The sequence below is a fragment of the Globicephala melas genome, chromosome 18 (assembly GCF_963455315.2).
Source record: "Globicephala melas chromosome 18, mGloMel1.2, whole genome shotgun sequence".
NCBI lineage: Eukaryota > Metazoa > Chordata > Mammalia > Artiodactyla > Delphinidae > Globicephala > Globicephala melas.
Window position 1 is genome coordinate 20,325,624 of NC_083331.1, and position 17,969 is coordinate 20,343,592.

At 36.1% G+C, this 17,969-nt stretch overlaps 1 protein-coding gene across 1 annotated transcript in view; it reads right to left on the minus strand.

Moving 5' to 3' along the window:
- Positions 1-8,120: 8,120 nt before the first annotated feature.
- The window catches only part of LRRC63 (leucine rich repeat containing 63), a 41,365-nt gene continuing 31,516 nt past the window's right edge, over positions 8,121-17,969 (minus strand). Inside the window, exon 9 of the mRNA XM_030882103.2 lies at positions 8,121-8,364. Within this exon, the coding sequence (XP_030737963.2) occupies positions 8,121-8,364 (244 nt within the window). The remainder of the gene's footprint in view (positions 8,365-17,969) is intronic.

The window sequence follows — 17,969 nt, forward strand, 5'->3', positions numbered from 1 at the left end:
AAATCTAGTTTTGTCCACCTTATTTCCAAGCTCTATATAACGTTTTGACTTGAAATGTTATGTGTAACACCTCAATTTGGAAACTTATTTTAAGCATTCAGGCCCCCGCAAAACAAACACCAAGAGTCCCACTTTAGCATCCTGTTACAGTTGCTAACCAGTATCAAACAATAGCTTAGAACCCAAGAAGTGATATCAAATGCATTTATAAGGTGCTAACATGTAAACAAAGAAAAGCTTAGTCTGACAAGTTATACTGACAAGGATTCAGAGGCAGGTCAGGACCTAGCAGGTGTGAGTGTTAGGATTGATTAGTAATGCCTGCAGGGAGTTGGGGAATATGATGATGCGGGGCTAGGTGTCTGCCGGTCCCAGAAGATGTTGGGGGCTCAATAACAAAGCAGATCTTACATGCTGTTCCCAGGCTATCTTGGTTTGCTCTTTAGAAGATTTTTTTTTCTTTGAAGAGGTGGACAGAGGTACAAAAAGGAAAGTAATTGGACCAGGAGTGGTTGCTTTCTTCCTTGCCAGTAGGCTCGATAGACCAGTGTCTGGTGAGGTGAAAGACACGGGCCCCCTGCCCCACCTCACAAGTGGGATCACAGCAAATCAGTTTGCTTAACCTTGTTCCCAGCCTAACATTATAAACCTAAGTGAAATCAGGTTTAAAAGAGCAGCTTCAAGGGAAAAACAAGTGAGCTCAAGACAGATGACTTTAGCAGGGGGCATGTTACTCTTTGCTGGTATGGTTAATTGGAGTCACACGACAAGCTATATTTGTTAGGGTTAGGTCTGGCTGGAGATAACAGCAAATGCAAAATATCAGTGGCTAAACCAAGCTAGAAATTAATTCCTCTCTCATATACAAGATATGCAGTACCAGGTCTGACTTTGTGGTTTATGGTGTCATCAGGTACCTGGGATCCTTCTTTCTATTCTCGAGGTCACCTCATGGCCCAAAGTGGCTCCAGTTGTCTGGTTTTCATCCCAGGCTGGAGGAAGGAGGAAAGGGCAGAAAGGGTCTTCTCTTGGATCAATCTGATCCCTTTAAACAGACTTCCTGGAGCCCTGTGGAAACTTTCATGTCTCATTGGCCATAATTTCCTCATCAAATCTAGCCTCAAGGGAGCCTGGGAAATTCAGTATCTTATACTGGGAGGCAATGTGCCTAGCTAAAAATCAAGATTCTGGTCCTAACGAGGAAAAGGAGAAAGGAAATGCTGTGGGTTTTCACTCTTCTGTGCCACATAGGTAATACTAGAAAAGCAATGGCTTTAAAATCCCTCCATTCTTTTGGTATATGAAAGTGCTTTGCAAATTATAAAATATTTAGGCAATGTAATCTGGTTTCTAATGGGTTGTAAGAGTTTGAAGTGATGCAAAGACAGGGCACTATTTGGTGAGAGGTTAAATGAGCAAATTAGGAGTATTCAAATCGTAGTGTCTTTTTCTCTTGATAAATAACTTAAACATTGTGACCATATATCTGAATTTTTTTTTTTAAATGAGAATGTATAGTCTGGCATCTCATCTGAGTCTGGCAATAGATCAGAATATTGTGAAGTCATTTTACAATATGTTATTAGACTCACTTTCTGTTCTGTTGAAAATTTATTCAATTGAATAAAAACATAGAAGGTACCTGCTATGTGTAAGGCATTGTAGTAGAAAATACCTGAAAAACTAGCAAAAGGGAAAATGGCATACCCTATTTTTAAAAAGGAAAAAAAATGGCCAATCCATTAGAATGTGAATTTCATGAGGACAGGAACTTTTGTCACTTTCATTCACTGCTATAACTGAACGGTCTAGGACAGTGTCTGGCATACAATAGGAACCCAATAAATATTTGTTAATTGAGTGAATGACTGAATGCATCCTAGAAAATATTGACCTGCCTCCTACTCTAAAATAACAAAACATAAATCAACTTGAAAGTATATATATGTGTATGTATTTCTTTATTTTTTTTTAGGCCACGTCATGCGGGACCCTAGTTCCCCAACCAGGGATCGAACCCATGCCCTCTGCATTGGGAGCACGGAGTCTTAACCACTGGACTGCCAGGGAAGTCCTTATATATGTATGGTTTTATAAGTATGTTTCTGAGGAGTGGTATATTAAATCATACTTAGAGCTAATAATTTAAAGATGCCATATAAAGATTTTCAAAGAATGCTTTTATTAAGAGAATAATCACCCTTACTTTGTTTGTTTGACAAACCTAGATTTTTTTAATATGTGACACTTGCATAAAGTGGCCTCAACTCCACTTCAGTGCCCAGAAGAGAACAGAATATGACTTAAAACTAACATAGTTTCTAAATATCATATCAGCTCTATAAAACTAATTTTTTCCTATGACAAAGTTATAGTCTTGGTGAATTAATGAATGAAATAAAGATTTTTTTCATACTTCGTCCTCCTATGAAGTATAAAACAAGGGAATCATTCTAGAGACTTCCCTCTCTACATCATGTTCAACATCTACTAATTTTATATTTTTAAAATATTTTTATATATTTTATTTTATATTTATATATATTAATATTTATATTTTATTTATACTTATATTTTTATATTTTATATTCTAAATATTTCTCTTTTTTTTTTACATCTTTATCGGAGTATAATTGCTTTACAATGGTGTGTTAGTTTCTGCTTTATAACAAAGTGAGTCAGCCATACATATACATATGTTCCCATATCTCTTCCCTCTTGCATCTCCCTCCCTCCCACCCTCCCTATCCCACCCCTCCAGGCAGTCACAAAGCACCCAGCTGATCTCCCTGTGCTATGCGGCTGCTTCCCACTAGCTATCTACCTTACGTTTGGTAGTGTATATATGTCCATGCCTCTCTCTCGCTTTGTCACAGCTTACCCTTCCCCCTCCCCATATCCTCAAGTCCGTTCTCTAGTAGGTCTGTGTCTTTATTCCTGTCTTACCCCTAGGTTCTTCATGACATTTTTTTTCTTAAATTCCATATATATGTGTTAGCATACGGTATTTGCCTTTCTCTTTCTGACTTACTTCACTCTGTATGACAAACTCTAGGTCTATTCACCTCATTACAAATTGCTCAATTTCGTTTTTTTTTATGACTGAGTCATATTCCATTGTATATATGTGCCACATCTTCTTTATCCATTCATCCAATGATGGACACTTAGGTTGTTTCCATCTCCGGGCTATTGTAAATAGAGCTGCAGTGAACATTTTGGTACATGACTCTTTTTGAATTATGGTTTTTCTCAGGGTATATGCCCAGTAGTGGAATTGCTGGGTCGTATGGTAGTTCTATTTGTAGTTTTTTAAGAAACCTCCATACTGTTCTCCGTAGTGGCTGTACCAATTCACATTCCCACCAGCAGTGCAAGAGTGTTCCCTTTTCTCCACACCCTCTCTAGCATTTATTGTTTCTAGATTTTTTGATCATGGCCATTCTGACCGGTGTGAGATGATATCTCATTGTAGTTTTGATTTGCATTTCTCTAATGATGAATGATGTTGAGCATTCTTTCATGTGTTTGTTGGCAATCTGTACATCTTCTTTAGAGAAATGTCTGTTTAGGTCTTCTGCCCATTTTTGGATTGGGTGGTTTGTTTTTTTGATGTTGAGCTGCATGAGCTGCTTGTAAATTTTGGAGATTAATCCTTTGTCAGTTGCTTCATTTGCAAATATTTTCTCCCATTCTGAGGGTTGTCTTTTGGTCTTGTTCATGGTTTCCTTTGCTGTGCAAAAGCTTTGAAGTTTCATTAGGTCCCATTTGTTTATTTTTATTTCCATTTCTCTAGGAGGTGGGTCAAAAAGGATCTTGCTGTGATTTATGTCATAGAGTGTTCTGCCTATGTTTTCCTCTAAGAGTTTGATAGTTTCTGGCCTTACATTTAGGTCTTTAATCCATTTTGAGCTTATTTTTGTGTATGGTGTTAGGGAGTGTTCTAATCTCATACTTTTACATGTACCTGTCCAGTTTTCCCAGCACCACTTATTGAAGAGGCTGTCCTTTCTCCACTGTACATTCCTGCCTCCTTTATCAAAGATAAGGTGACCCTATGTGCATGGGTTTATCTCTGGGCTTTCTATCCTTTTCCATTGATCTGTATTTCTGTTTTTGTGCCAGTACCATACTGTCTTGATTACTGTAGCTTTGTAGTGTAGTCTGAAGTCAGGGAGCCTGGCAGGCAGATTCTTAACCACTGTGCCAGTAGGGAAGCCCCTATACTGATTGATTTTTGAAGGTTAAACCAGTCCTGCATTCCTGCAGGAATGCAGGAATTATTATTATATTACTATTATGCTCAGCAGAATAATATGCAATCATAAAAAATAATATAAGCTAATAATATGCTGAATATGTGAAACTATCTCTGTGACATAATATTAAATGGAAGGGTGCAGAAAGGAGCATGTATTATTTTAATATTTTATAAATAGTAGGAAATATATATATTTATTAGCTTACATGTACATAAAGTATCCTGGAAAAATATAAAAGGCTTGATATCATTGGTTGTCTCTGAGAAGGGAAATGAATGACAGGGCACTGGGGTTAAAGAATTCTTAAGATATACTCTTCTGTATCTTTTATATTTTGAGTTACGTGATTTTAATACCTGGTAAATATTTCTCTGACAATACTTGGTAGATATCTTTTCATGTCAGGCAAAACAAAGCTATCTAATTTTTTAAGTGGCTGAATGATACTACCTAGTTGGATTTGCCATATTTAACCAACTCTCCACTGATGAAAACTTAGAATGTTTCTAATTTTTCACTATTGTAAATATCATTGCAGTGACTGTCTTTGGATATATTTTTGCATACATGTACAAGTTTTCTTTTTTAAATTATTTTTTAATTTTTGGCTGTGCTGGGTCTTCGTTGCTGGGCACGGGCTTTCTCTAGTCACAGTGAGCAGGGCTTACTCTTCATTGTGGTGCACGGGCTTCTCATTGCGGTGGCTTCTGTTGCAGAGCATGGGCTCTATAGTGCAGGCTCAATAGTTGTGGCACACGCACAGGCTTAGTTGCTCCGTGGCATGTGGGATCTTCCCGGACCAGATCTCGAACCCGTGTCTCCTGCATTGGCAGGTGGATTCTTAACCATTGCGTCACTAGGGAAGTCCTGTGCAAGTATTTTTGAGCAATAAATTCTTACAGTTATTAGGATAAAAAGTACACATATTAAATTTTGATTGTTATAGCTATTTAAATATTTAGTTCATCTTTTTGTTGTTATTTGTAAAAAGTCTCTGATAGCTCTAGGTTTTAGCTGCCCAAAACATTTTTCCTTTCCCCAATTTTCAGTTCCAGAACTCTTCTTCCTTGTAAAGAATCTATTTCATGTGTTTGGGGAGGGACTAATTTCCCTTTTCCCAGTTACAGAAATGGGCATGTGACTCAGCCAATCAGAGTATTCCATTCATGCATCTAGAATGATTTGTTCATATATGGACATGTGAGAACCATGTTGAACCAGTGAAAATCATCCCTAATGTGTTTTACAGTAACAGTGGAGATAGATAGTGCCCTTTTCTCTGAGGTTCCTGGCATTCCAATACACGAACCTGGAATCATCAGTGGTCATCCTTGCTACCTAGAAATGAGACAGACTGACAGAAAGGTGTTACTAAGAGGTAGATGATAGATAGATAGATAGATAGGAAAATAGATGATGCCTTGATGACACGGTTTGAACTGAATTTGCTTGCCTGAAGACTCATGCACAAATGACTACTAATACATTTCCTTTTGTTGCTTCCACTGGTTCTAGTGGGTTTCTGTCATTTACAATCAAGATTCCTGGGTGAATAGTCTAGTTCTCTGTCGGTCGTATGTATTACAGATGTTTTCTCCAGTATGCTGCTTTGTCTTTTGACTTTATTTGTGGTGTTTTTGGCTGTACAGGAATTTTTAAAAATTTTACACAGTGAATCTGTTCATCTTTTCTCTTGGGTTTCATTTCCTACTTAAAAAGATCCTTCTCATTCTGAATTTTTATTAAGACCCATTTATCTCTTTATATTTTCAATTTTGACCTTTAGGAATCTGGAAATTAATTGTTGTGTGTGGTGTGAGGCAGATACAGATCCCGTTTTTTTAAGTAGAGTAATACATTATTTCAGTGTGTACATATACACATATACCTGTCAAAATGATTATCTCTTGTTCATTGTGTGGTGGCATTACAACAGAGATTTTGTTTTCCTCTTAGGTTTAGTTCCATTTTCAAATATTTCTGTAATGTATGCCTTTTTAAAAAAATTATTTATTTTAGGCTGCATTGGGTCTTCGTTGCTGCACGCAAGCTTTCTCTAGTTACAGCGAGCAATGGCTTCTCTTGTTGCAGAGCATGGGCTCTAGGGCGCGCGGGCTTCAGTAGTTGTGGTGCACAGGCTCAGTAGTTGTGGCTCGCAGGCCCTAGAGCGCAGGCTCAGTAGTTGTGGTGCACGGGCTTAGTTGCTCTGCGGCATGTGGGATCTTCCATGCCCCCTGCATTGGCAGGCGGATTCTTAACCACTGCGCCACCAGGGAAGCCCCTCTATAATGTACGTCTTACTTTCATATTTAAGAAACACACTGTAAGTTATTTTTTTAAAGATCTGTAAGAGATCACTTAGATTCGAGGTTTGTACTGAACATGAAGAAATAGCGAGATTGAGCGCTAAGTATGTTTCATGTTTGTCCAAATGTCTGGGTATATTTTTTTCTCTGCAGTGTCTCTAAGATATTGTAATTTCCCATGAACCCTATTCTTTCCTGTTTATTCTTATTTCAGTATGATACCACCCAGTTACTCAAACCAAGAAACAACATTTTTTTAAATAAAAAATAAATATACTTTTCCTCCAAGAAATATTTCAGGAACAAGTGTAAGCATTAGTAGGCTATGTGCCACTAGGATTTAGTGAATTAGGATTTATTTTTTTAAATCTTGTTTCACAATTATGGGTATATTACATTTTTAATGAATTTATTATCATGCTATAAACATCCCCTTCTGGATTACATGTGTGATATGGTAGTTACTTCTCCTACATTAATAATTTTATTCTTTTGCTGGAGAATACCTTGTATACTTCTCAGGCAAGGTTTTCCTATTTCTGCTTAAAACTGAATTAATTCTCAAGGAGAAGAATACAGGCATCCCAATTTATTGAATTCATTAGTCAGAAAAATTATTTTGCCTGGCTTATTTTTTTATTTAAATGATATTACTACATGATATACACAAACTGACATAAAATGTATTTTCTGACATTCTCTAATGATACGATAGTTGTATAAATTTAAGTCGTTTCATTTCATCAGGTTTCATTAGCAATGACATTTTAGATTTAAGTTACCTGCACATAAAAGATATGCCATATATGAAACAATTCTATGCCTTTCTAAAATTGTTTGTTATCTCAAAATGCTCTTTTACCTTCCTCTTACTAAATACTAATTCTTAAAGCCTCAAGTTCTACTGTATCCATATGTTGCTTTGCAATGTAATTTTTGTACGTTTTACTTTATTTTCTTGCCAGGCTATCACTGAAAGCCTGCTGAGTGCTGGCACTAGCCTGTGGAATCAGGCTTTATGAGATGGCAGTCCGGGTAACTGAAAAATTGTACCAGTTTTCTTAGAGCCTGGGTAATGAATTCAAACAACTAAATATAGTACTGGAATTAATCTTTTATTCCCCAGAGCAATCCACAGTTGAGATGGTTGGCACTGGACAAATTTCCACAGAAATGCACAAATATTGAGAACTTGGGTACATGACTTTGAATCCATATGAGGCCCAAACCCCACTGAGGACTTTGATTACTATCTTATCCCTGAGAATGGATGCATAAAAAGGCCAATTGTAAGAGAAATACTTTTTGCAAAGGATTCTAACATTTTTCTTTTTATAGTAAACATACTCTGAAAGAAATTTTCTAGATCTTCTCTGAAATCCCCGAAGACCTTTTTACTAATCATTCTTAAGGAAATATTCTGCAAAGATTCCCTAACAATCGCAGACTTTCATTAGGAGCTAGGATTACAAAGAGGATTCACATGAGAAGACACTTATCTTCCACACAGAACCTGTGCTCTCAAAGACATGAATGATTATATACGTAAACTTTAATGGCTTTTAAAGTGGGACTCATAAATCACTGTATGATTCATCAACTGGGGATTTAGAGATATTCTTTCACCAGGAACATTATTGAAAACAAAATTGCTTTCCTTTACTTTTCTGTAGCAGGAAGAGGAACAGACATAAAATATAACAGGAAACTGTGTTACTCCAAAAATATTGCAGGATCGGATGATGCGAAAACCTTCACCGAACATTGGACCATGACACCATTCACATTGGGATGTGCTGCAATGAAGGAAACATCAGATCTACTAAAGGAAAGACATTTTGCTCGATGCTCTGTAAGACTCAAAGTAGTATAAAATATGGCCTTTCTCATTATCGATCTTACCATCTCCTTGAGGAGCTAAGACATACGCAAGTATAAAACTAAATGCTAAAAAATAGATATATGTGTATAAAATAATCCTAGTTCTCTAAAACAAAAAAAGTATAGATTCATAGTAAGAAAACACCCTAAGGACAAATCCCAAATGGAAGACAGTAATTATCCTTGGACTTATTCTCCTATGTGATCACAGGGAATTTTAAATTTCTTCATAATGTTTTTCTGTATTTCCCAAATTTTCTATAATAAATACATATTATTTTTATAACTCAAAATAAATATATCATTTTAAAAATAAAGGGACTGTTGTAACCTAGCGTAGGATTAGTGTCCATGTATATTTTTAAATGCTCACAAATCAGTTAAAAAAAGACATCAGCCCATTAGTATATTAAGAGTAGCACATGAATGGACTATTCACAGAAGATGAAACTTGAACATCCAGAGAACATTGAAAAGTAAAGCTTCTCAATTTCATTAGTAATCAGGGAATACAAAACAAAATAACAAAAGAATACCATTTCATAAATCATCAGATGGGCAAAATGTAAAAGTCTGATAGTGCAAAGTTTGGTGAGGATACATATAAATTGGTGGAGTATAAATTGGTGTAATCACTTTGGAGCAACTTGGCAATTTCTGCTTAGGTTGAAGATGTACATACTCATAGAAAGAGTAGAGTGATGGTTGCCAGGGGCTGGGGGAAGAGGGAAACGGAGACGTGTAGGTCAAAGGGTACAAACTTTCAGTTATAAGATGAATACATTCTAAGGATCTAATGTACAACATGGTGACTATAGTTAATGTGGTATTATATACTTGAAATTTGCTAAAAGTAAACCTTGAATGTTTTCACCTCATAAAACAAGAGTTAACTATATGAGGCAATGGATGTGTTAATTAATATTATCTTTGTAATCATTTCATGATGTGTATGTATATCAAATAATCCTATTGTACAATTTAAATATATACAATATTGTAAAAAAAAAAAAAAAGACAAAAAACAAGCCTCCTCTGGCCAGGAATTGTAAGAGAGGAAAAATATCTTTTCCTCTACACATCTTAGGTTCATTGGCTGGGGCCCTGGAAATTAAATTTGTCAGTTTAAACTTGTCAAACAGATTAGCAAGAGAAAAAAACAGTTTAATTATGTACACATACATGGGACTTTCTCAAAGAAATGAGACTCAAAGAAGCAGTCAAATGATTGAGGCTTATATACCATCTTAGGCTAAACAAAGGAAAAGGGGATTTGGGCTTCTGGACTGAGAAGCCCAGTTATGGGAAGGCAAAGGGTGGAAATATATGGTAAATAAGGGTTGTCTTGTTATACACCTAAGAGTCTTTCAGGTGATAAGAGTTGTCTCCTGAAGTAGTTCTCTTCCTGGTGTGAAAACATTTTACAAATGGAAATTTCCAAAAGGGGAAATTTATGTTCTATTTTAAGGTAGTTACTGGGAGGTAAAGAGCTTTTCCTGCATCTGCTAGATCTCAGTTGCCTTAAGCTCAAAATAATACCTATGTGAAAGAAGCATATTTTGGGGTGGCATATTCTGGTAGCCTTAAGAAAGTGGAAAAATTCAGAAGGTCCAATATTTGCTATAGTCCCAGAAAGAGCACAGAAAAATAGAAGATAGAATTTTCGAAGTAATAGTGTAAGAAAATTTCTCAGAATTAAAATACATGAGTTTCCAGATTGAAAGGATACATCAAGTACTGAACACATTGAGTTAAAAAAAAAACTCACAAAGGCACATCATCATGAAAATTTTAAACAACTAGCAAAAAAAGAGAAGATTCAAAAAGCTTTCCCTTCCAAAAAAAAGGTATAGGTTATATATAAAGCATAAGGAATAAGAAAGCTGTAGATCTCAAATAAAAAATAGAAAAGTAGAAGATGATGAAGCAATGTCTCCAAAATCCTGAAGAAAATGATTGAACCCAGAGTTTTATACCCAGCCAAATTATCAATCAAGTCTGAGTGCAGAATAAAGACATATTCAAATACGCATGGTCTTAAATTTTTATTTCCATGCATTCTTTTGCAGGGAGACACTGGAGGGCTGGCTTCACCAAAATGTGGAGGTAAACAAAGAACAAGGTATTCAATGTGACTATAGTAAAGGAAATTCCAAGATAATGGTGAAGGGAAGTCTTGGAATAACAGTTGTGCACCAGATCTAGACAACAACATTTCTAGATTAGGGCAGAAAGACACAGGGCTCCAGGATGATGTATTAAAAAAAATTAATAGGACTGATAGCCATATCTGATACATTCATACTGATAAAGATTTAAATAATTCTATTAGAATTTTCATGGCAGAATTAATGATAAACACATAAAGCAAAGTAAATGAATAAAAGTCAATAACTCTTTCTAGGAAAAACAAAAAGTTGTACAGTAAAAGAAATATATTCATAGTACACTGTGTAGCCTAACTATGCATTACTTAGATTTTATAATTAAATAATAATTATTGATTTAACTTAAAATCATTATTTTACTCGAGAAGTATTAATCATTATGTCACCAGAACTATCCTAGGTACTGGAGATAACATTAATGAACAAAACTATCATGTATTCTTCTCTTCATGGAGTTTACATACTAGAGGACCAGCCTGATATTAAATAAAAGAATTAGATAAAATATAAAATGAGGTGATGGTAAGTGCTACAGAGAAAAATTAAAGCAATGAAGGGGGAGGAATAAGGAGTGCCAGTAATGTGAGGCATAGGATGCTTGAACTTTTAAACATTCTGTAAATAGCTATATTGTGAGGTTGGAGGAAGAAGACAGGTATATATGAGGGCTGATAAGAGTCCTAATACCTATCTTGCTTAGTAGGAAATTTAGAGATGATAGCTAAAATTGAAAAAACAAGAAGAATGACTCAAGGATGCTATTTAAAAATATAGAGGAGCTCCAAAATAAATCCTCATATATATGGTCAAATGATTTTCAGTAAGTGTGCCAAGACAATTCAATGGGGAAAGGACAGTCTTTTCAACAAATGGTCCTGGGAAAACTGAATATCCCACATTAAAAAAATGAAGTTGGACCCTTACTCACACCATATCCAAAAATTTACTCAAACTGGATCAAAAACCTAACTGTAAGAGCTAAAACTATGAAACTCTTAGAAAAAAATATAGGGGAGGGACTTCCAGGTGGGGCAGTGGTTAAGAATCTAACTACCAATGCAGGGGACACGGGTTTTAGCCCTGGTCCGGGAGGATCCCACATGCCACGGAGCAGCTAAGCCTGTGCGCCACAACTACTGAGCCTGTGCTCTAGAGCCCGCCAGCCACAACTACTGAAGCCCGCGTGCCTAGAGCCCGTGCTCTGCAACAAGAGAAGCCACTGCAATGAGAAACCCACGCACCGCAACAAAGAGTAGCCCCCGCTCGCCGCAACTAGAGAAAGCCTGCGCACAGCAACAAAGAACCAAAGCAGCCAAAAATAAATAAATTAATTAAAAAATATATATATATATGGGGAAAAGCTTCATGACATTAGATTTGGTAATAACTTCTTGTAAATGACACCAAAAGCACAGGAAACAAAAGAAAAAATAGATTAAGTTGTACTTCAGCAAAATTAAAAACTTTTGTTCATTAAAGGACACCATCAACAGTGGGAAAAGGCAACTGACTGAATGGGGAAAATATTTGTAAATTGTATTTTAAAGGGGGTTAATATCCAAAATATATAAGCAACTACAACTTGACAAGAGAAAACACAAACAATCCAATTTAAAAATAGGCAAAGGACCTGAATAGACATTTCTTCAAAGAAGATACACAGATGGCCGAAAAGCACATGAAAGGATACTCAGCACCACTGATAATTAGAGAAATGCAGTGAGAACCACGGTGAGATCCCACCTCACACCCATTAGGATGGCCAATATAAAAAGCAAAAACAGAAGCAAAACAGAACATAAGCGTTGGAGAGGATGTGAAGAAATTGGAACCCTGTGCACTGCTGGTGGGAATGTAGAATGGTGCAGCCTCTATAAAAAGCAGTGTTGCTGTTCCTCAGAAAATTAAAAATTCAATTACAGCAATTTCACTTCTGGAAATAGAAAAATGGAAAGCAGGTATTTGTACAACCATGTTCAGAGCAGTATTCACAATAGCCAAAAGGTGGCAGCGATGCAAATGTCCTTCAACAGATGAATGGATAAACAAAATGTGGTGTATCCGTACAATGGAATATTATTCAACTTTTACAAGGAAGGAAATTCTGACCCATGCTACAGCATGGATGAACCTTGAGGACATCATGTTAAGTGAAATAAGCTCATCACAAAAACAGACTAATATTGCATGATTCCACTTATATGGGGTGTTTCTGGAGTCGTCAAACTCATAGAGACAAAGTAGAAGGCTGTTTTCCACGGGCTAGGGGGAGGGGGAAGTGGGGAGTTGTTCTTTTATGGGTATAAAGACCGATTCCAGTTTTGCCAAGTTGAAAAGACTTCTGGAGATTGGATGCACAGAAATAAAAATGTGCTGATTGCTAAACAGTACACTTTAAAATGACCAAGATGGTAAATTCTGTGTTATGTGTGTTTTACCACAATTGAAAATAAAATTTAAAAAATATGAGAGCAAACACCCAGGGGAGAACTGCAAAAAGAGTTTGGCAATAGGTGACTCTGGAGGTAAAGAGTGAAGGGGGATAGAGATGCGGGCAGGGGTGATTTTCATGGAAAGACCTGTAGTAAACATTTGATCTTTTAAACTAAATACTTGTGTTGATAAAAGATAAAATTATTTTAAAGAGAAGAAAATTTGGTTGAGCAGGTCACCTAAACTCTTGAGGAATGTCATCTTCAGAATAAGGGAGTTTAGTGGCCTGAGTTGTTATTTCCTTATTTCCTCTAACTAAATAGTTCTATGACTGTCCCCAAGTAAGTGATATGTACTTGAGAAAATACACTGGTACTAATAAAATCACATGGAAAATTAAATTGCAATATTTAATATAATTTTATCAAAAAATTCAAAGACTTTTGCACAATAATGAAAAATGGAAGGCTATAAAGATGTTAAAAAAACATACTGAGTTATCTCTAGTAAAGATGACTTCCAAGTATTAAGTATGATCAAGGCTTTATAGTTTAGTGGAACTGAATAATACTTTTGAAACTTTAGTCTATATCTCTAAGTAAACATTTCTATCATTCTCGTGCGCAAGGAAGTTAAGGTAAAATCCTATGGAACGTGAGTCTTCTGACCCAACTCTCAACAAAGGCAGATTCTCTGTCTGATTGAGGTGATAGAATGCAGGTAGAGACACAGGGAGGCAAAATGCAAAGAGAAGTTGTAGGAGTCAAAAAAGAAGCTCACAGCTGCTAATGGGTAGGGCCCAAATCACTGGGGTGGCGGCAGAAGCTGGGCTTGGAGTAGCCTAGGAGCAGACGTTGTACAGAGCCCAGAGCTGAGCCACCATTCAGACCCAGCAAACATAGTACTCAGGACGGAGGTTGGAAATTAAGGATCAAAGCCAAGAGTAGACGTTAGAGGGTGAGGGTGGGGTTGGGTGACAAACGCCTCCTTCGTTGTTTCTATCTTTATTAATATGACAGTTGTCCTCGATGAGTTTGAACCCCTCATCATTTTTACTCCTCCCTCTTTTACTTGCCTCACATACTCAGGCAGCCGTTGAGTTCATTTTACCTTCATAATTTGTCCTGTGTCATTTCCTACCCATTTACTCCTATGCCCATTACTTTGGTTTAATCTCCCCTTACCAGTTACAAGAGCGCTTTAAGTGAGCTCCACCCAGCCTTCCGCTACTCTAGTCCATCTTCGACACTACTGCCAGGTCTGCTGCTATCACCTGCAGTGGCTCGCATGGCCTAAAGAAGAGACCCCATCAGTGGTCTCCATAAGGTAGCTCCAACCTTCCTTTTTAAACTTACTTTTGCTACTCTTCATAGATGTTTTGTTCTGGCTGGACATTCACTTTTTCTCTTTGCCCACGTTCCTAATTTTACTCAGCTTCGGTTCATTTCCCCATTTGGTTCCCTCTTCCTGGAATGTCTCTTCAATACAACACATATTTCCAAATATATAAATTTTACGTGTTCTTCTAAGACTCTTTTCAAACACCGTTTCATTCCTAAATCTTTTCCCTATTTTCCCAGCTGTAGTTGTAATCTTTCCTTCTCTATCCCCTTTTGTTTGTAATTCATTTGTCACTTTTTATTTACATGAAAACCCATCCTTGTAAAATTTCCAAAAAAATATAGACGCATACAGGAAAAAAAGCACAGAATTTCCCCTTTATTCCTCCTTTAAATCATTCTAACTCCCCTTTGCAGAATAACTGAAGCTCATATTGGTGGTGTTCCCTCTAGCTCCCAGACACATGACTCTTCTCTACATAAATGGAATCTCTCTTGTGTATGTGTTCTCTCTGTATGTGTCTGTACATACAGCTTGCTTTTCTGATTTAACAAGATGCTCTGGACAGCTTTGTATGTCAATACATTTTGTTTTATTTCATTCTTATTAACAGCACCATAATGTTCCAAAATACGGATACATTTTATCTGACCACTTTTTTATTGATGTGCACTTAGTCTGCAGTGATCATCCCTCTGCCTAACTGTGTATTCACATATACCTATTTCTATAAGACATATTACTAAAATTTAAATTTCTGTTTTAAGGAATATGTAAGATACTGTCAAATTAACCTTCCACAAAACTTCCACCAACTTGACAGTGCCACCAATGGTGCAGGATAATCTTGTTTCTGGGCATGCAAGGGCAACACTTAATATCAATCTTTTTAATTTTGATAAACAGGTAAAAAACCCTATTGTTGCTATTTTACATTGCAGTTCCTTGGTTACTAGAGAGATTTAACATTCTTTATGTTTATCATCTATCTGTGTATTGTCTTCCATGAATTGCATGTTCCTATCATTTAACCACTTTCCTATGGGTTATATCTTTTCTTATTGATTTGTGGGAGATATATGTTTAAACAGTTATAAGCATTGCAATATCTTCTTTCAATTAATAGCTTGCCTCTTAATATTATTGATGGTTATAATATTATGTAGAAACATCTTTTGTCAAATTTATGAAACTTTGCTTTACTGTCTATATTTTCGAGGTTTGTTTAAGGTATCTTTCTCTACCTTGAAGTCATACAGATAGTCTCCTATACTTGCTTGTTAAGGCTTTAAAATTTTGCTTTTCATATTTAAGTCATTAATCCAACTGGAAATGAGTTTGTAAATGATGGTAACATATACATAGCGGAAACATAATTATATACTTCTCACTTATAGATGATCAGATGTTTCAGTGTCATTTATTGAAAAGTCTCTCCTTTCCCTACTGATCCACAGTGCTATTTTTGTCCAACGTCAAGTTTCACATGTACATGAGAACATAACTGAGCTATGTATTCTTCATTGGTTAGATTGTCTTTCCTTGCGTGTAATATCAACTGTATTTCTCTAATTTTATAAGTCTTTATATCTGATAGGCAAGTCCCTAATGTTAGGCTCCTTTTTCAGGCTTGCTTTGGCTATTTTGGAGTGTCTGCTTTTCCATACACATTTTATAATCAGCTTATCAAGTTTCTCAGAAAATTCTGTTCAGATTTTGACCAGAATTGCATTGAATCTATAGCTCTATTTGGGGAGAACTGATATATATATATCTATATCTCTCTCTCTATATCTCTATCTATATATCTCTATATCTATCTATATCTATATATATTTATACATATATATATATATTTTTTTTTTTTTTTTTGCTGTACGCGGGCCTCTTGCTGTTGTGGCCTCTCCCGTTGCGGAGCACAGGCTCCGGACGCGCAGGCTCAGCGGCCATGGCTCACAGGCCCAGCTGCTCCGTGGCATGTGGGATCTTCCCGGACCGGAGCACGAACCCGTGTCCCCTGCATCGGCAGGCAGACTCTCAACCACTGTGCCACCAGGGAAGCCCAGAACTGATAGATTTTTGGTATTAAATCTTATTATACCTGTGTGTGTGTATCTCTCCCATTTCATTCAGCCTTCTTTACCTTTTTGTAAAGTTGTAATCTTTTTCTCTATAAATATCTTGGACATACTTCACTTGATGTATTCCTAGGTACATTATGTTTTTTATTGCTATCATAAAAGGTATCTTTTTAAAAATCACATTTCTAACTGTTTGATGTCTGATTTTAGTTACATCTTCTTTTTAACACCACACCATAGACTTTGTTGTTACTATTACTTTATAGATCGTAGAGATCATATTTGTTTAATTTCTTTTCCCTCCATCCCTTCTTACATCTCAGACCATACTTCTGGAGTTATCTTCCTTCTTCCTTCTTTCCTTCTTTCTTTCACATTCGTTGCAAGTTTCATTTCACTAAAGTGAAAATCTGTGGGGAATAAATTCTCTGTTTTATTATCTGAAAATCCATTTTTCTCCCTTGTTCTTGAAAGTTAGTTTTGCTGGGCTGAATAACATTTCTTCAGTTATTGTTCCACTGTTGCTAGCAGTTTCTTTGTTGTTCTTTGTAAGTGACTTTCTTTCCAGCTGATTTCTAAGTCTTTGTCTTTGGTGTTCTTCACTTTCACCACAAGGTGTTTTACTTGGCTTGTGTAGAGTGTTCAGTCTCTGTGAATTCACTCCTTTCATCACTTCTGAGAATTTACAGTCACTACCTCATTGAACAATGACTCCCAACATTCTCTGGGACTCTAAGGATATGTTAAATTTTCTCCTTTTACTGTCCATGTCTCTTTGCCTCCTGTCCACATATAATTTCTCCAGATTTCTCTTCATATATGGATAATGTCTGTTAAACCCACGCACCAATTTCAACTATTACACTTTTAGTCTCTAGAATTTAATTGTGTTTAAAATTTCTTTCTCATATTTTCCTGGTCATATTTGATGGTCTTTTATTCCTTAACCATTTTAAAAATTATATCTTACTTCTTTACATTCTTAAAGTAGGTAATTCATATTCTGTCAACAATTCTAATATCTTAGATCCTTGGAGATTCGTATCTGTTAATTGTGCTAATTTTTACTCTTGGTGGTTTATTTCCTCATGTATTTGAAAGTCTTAATTTTGAGATAATATTCATTTGAAATTAATTTTCTGGAATCTTTAATGTCTAAATTGAGGATGTTTCTCTCAAAAACATTTGTTCTGCTGAAAGAGAAGTATTCACTGCTCTGGGGCCACCAGCCCCTTTGGCGGTACAGATTTCACTCAGGAATACCATGTTCAGCTTCCCTACTTTGTGGTGAATTCAAATCTCTTGGTCCCATATATGTTTACAGTCACTAGTTAGGTTTTAATTCTTTTTAAATGTTTTTGTCCTTGGTGATTTTCTTACTTTCTCATGTGCATTCAAACTCATGAACATTGACATAGTGCATTAAAATCGAAAACTTTGGCACCTGGTTCCTTTTTTTATTGATAGATTTTTAATTACTTTTTCAGTTTCTCCAAT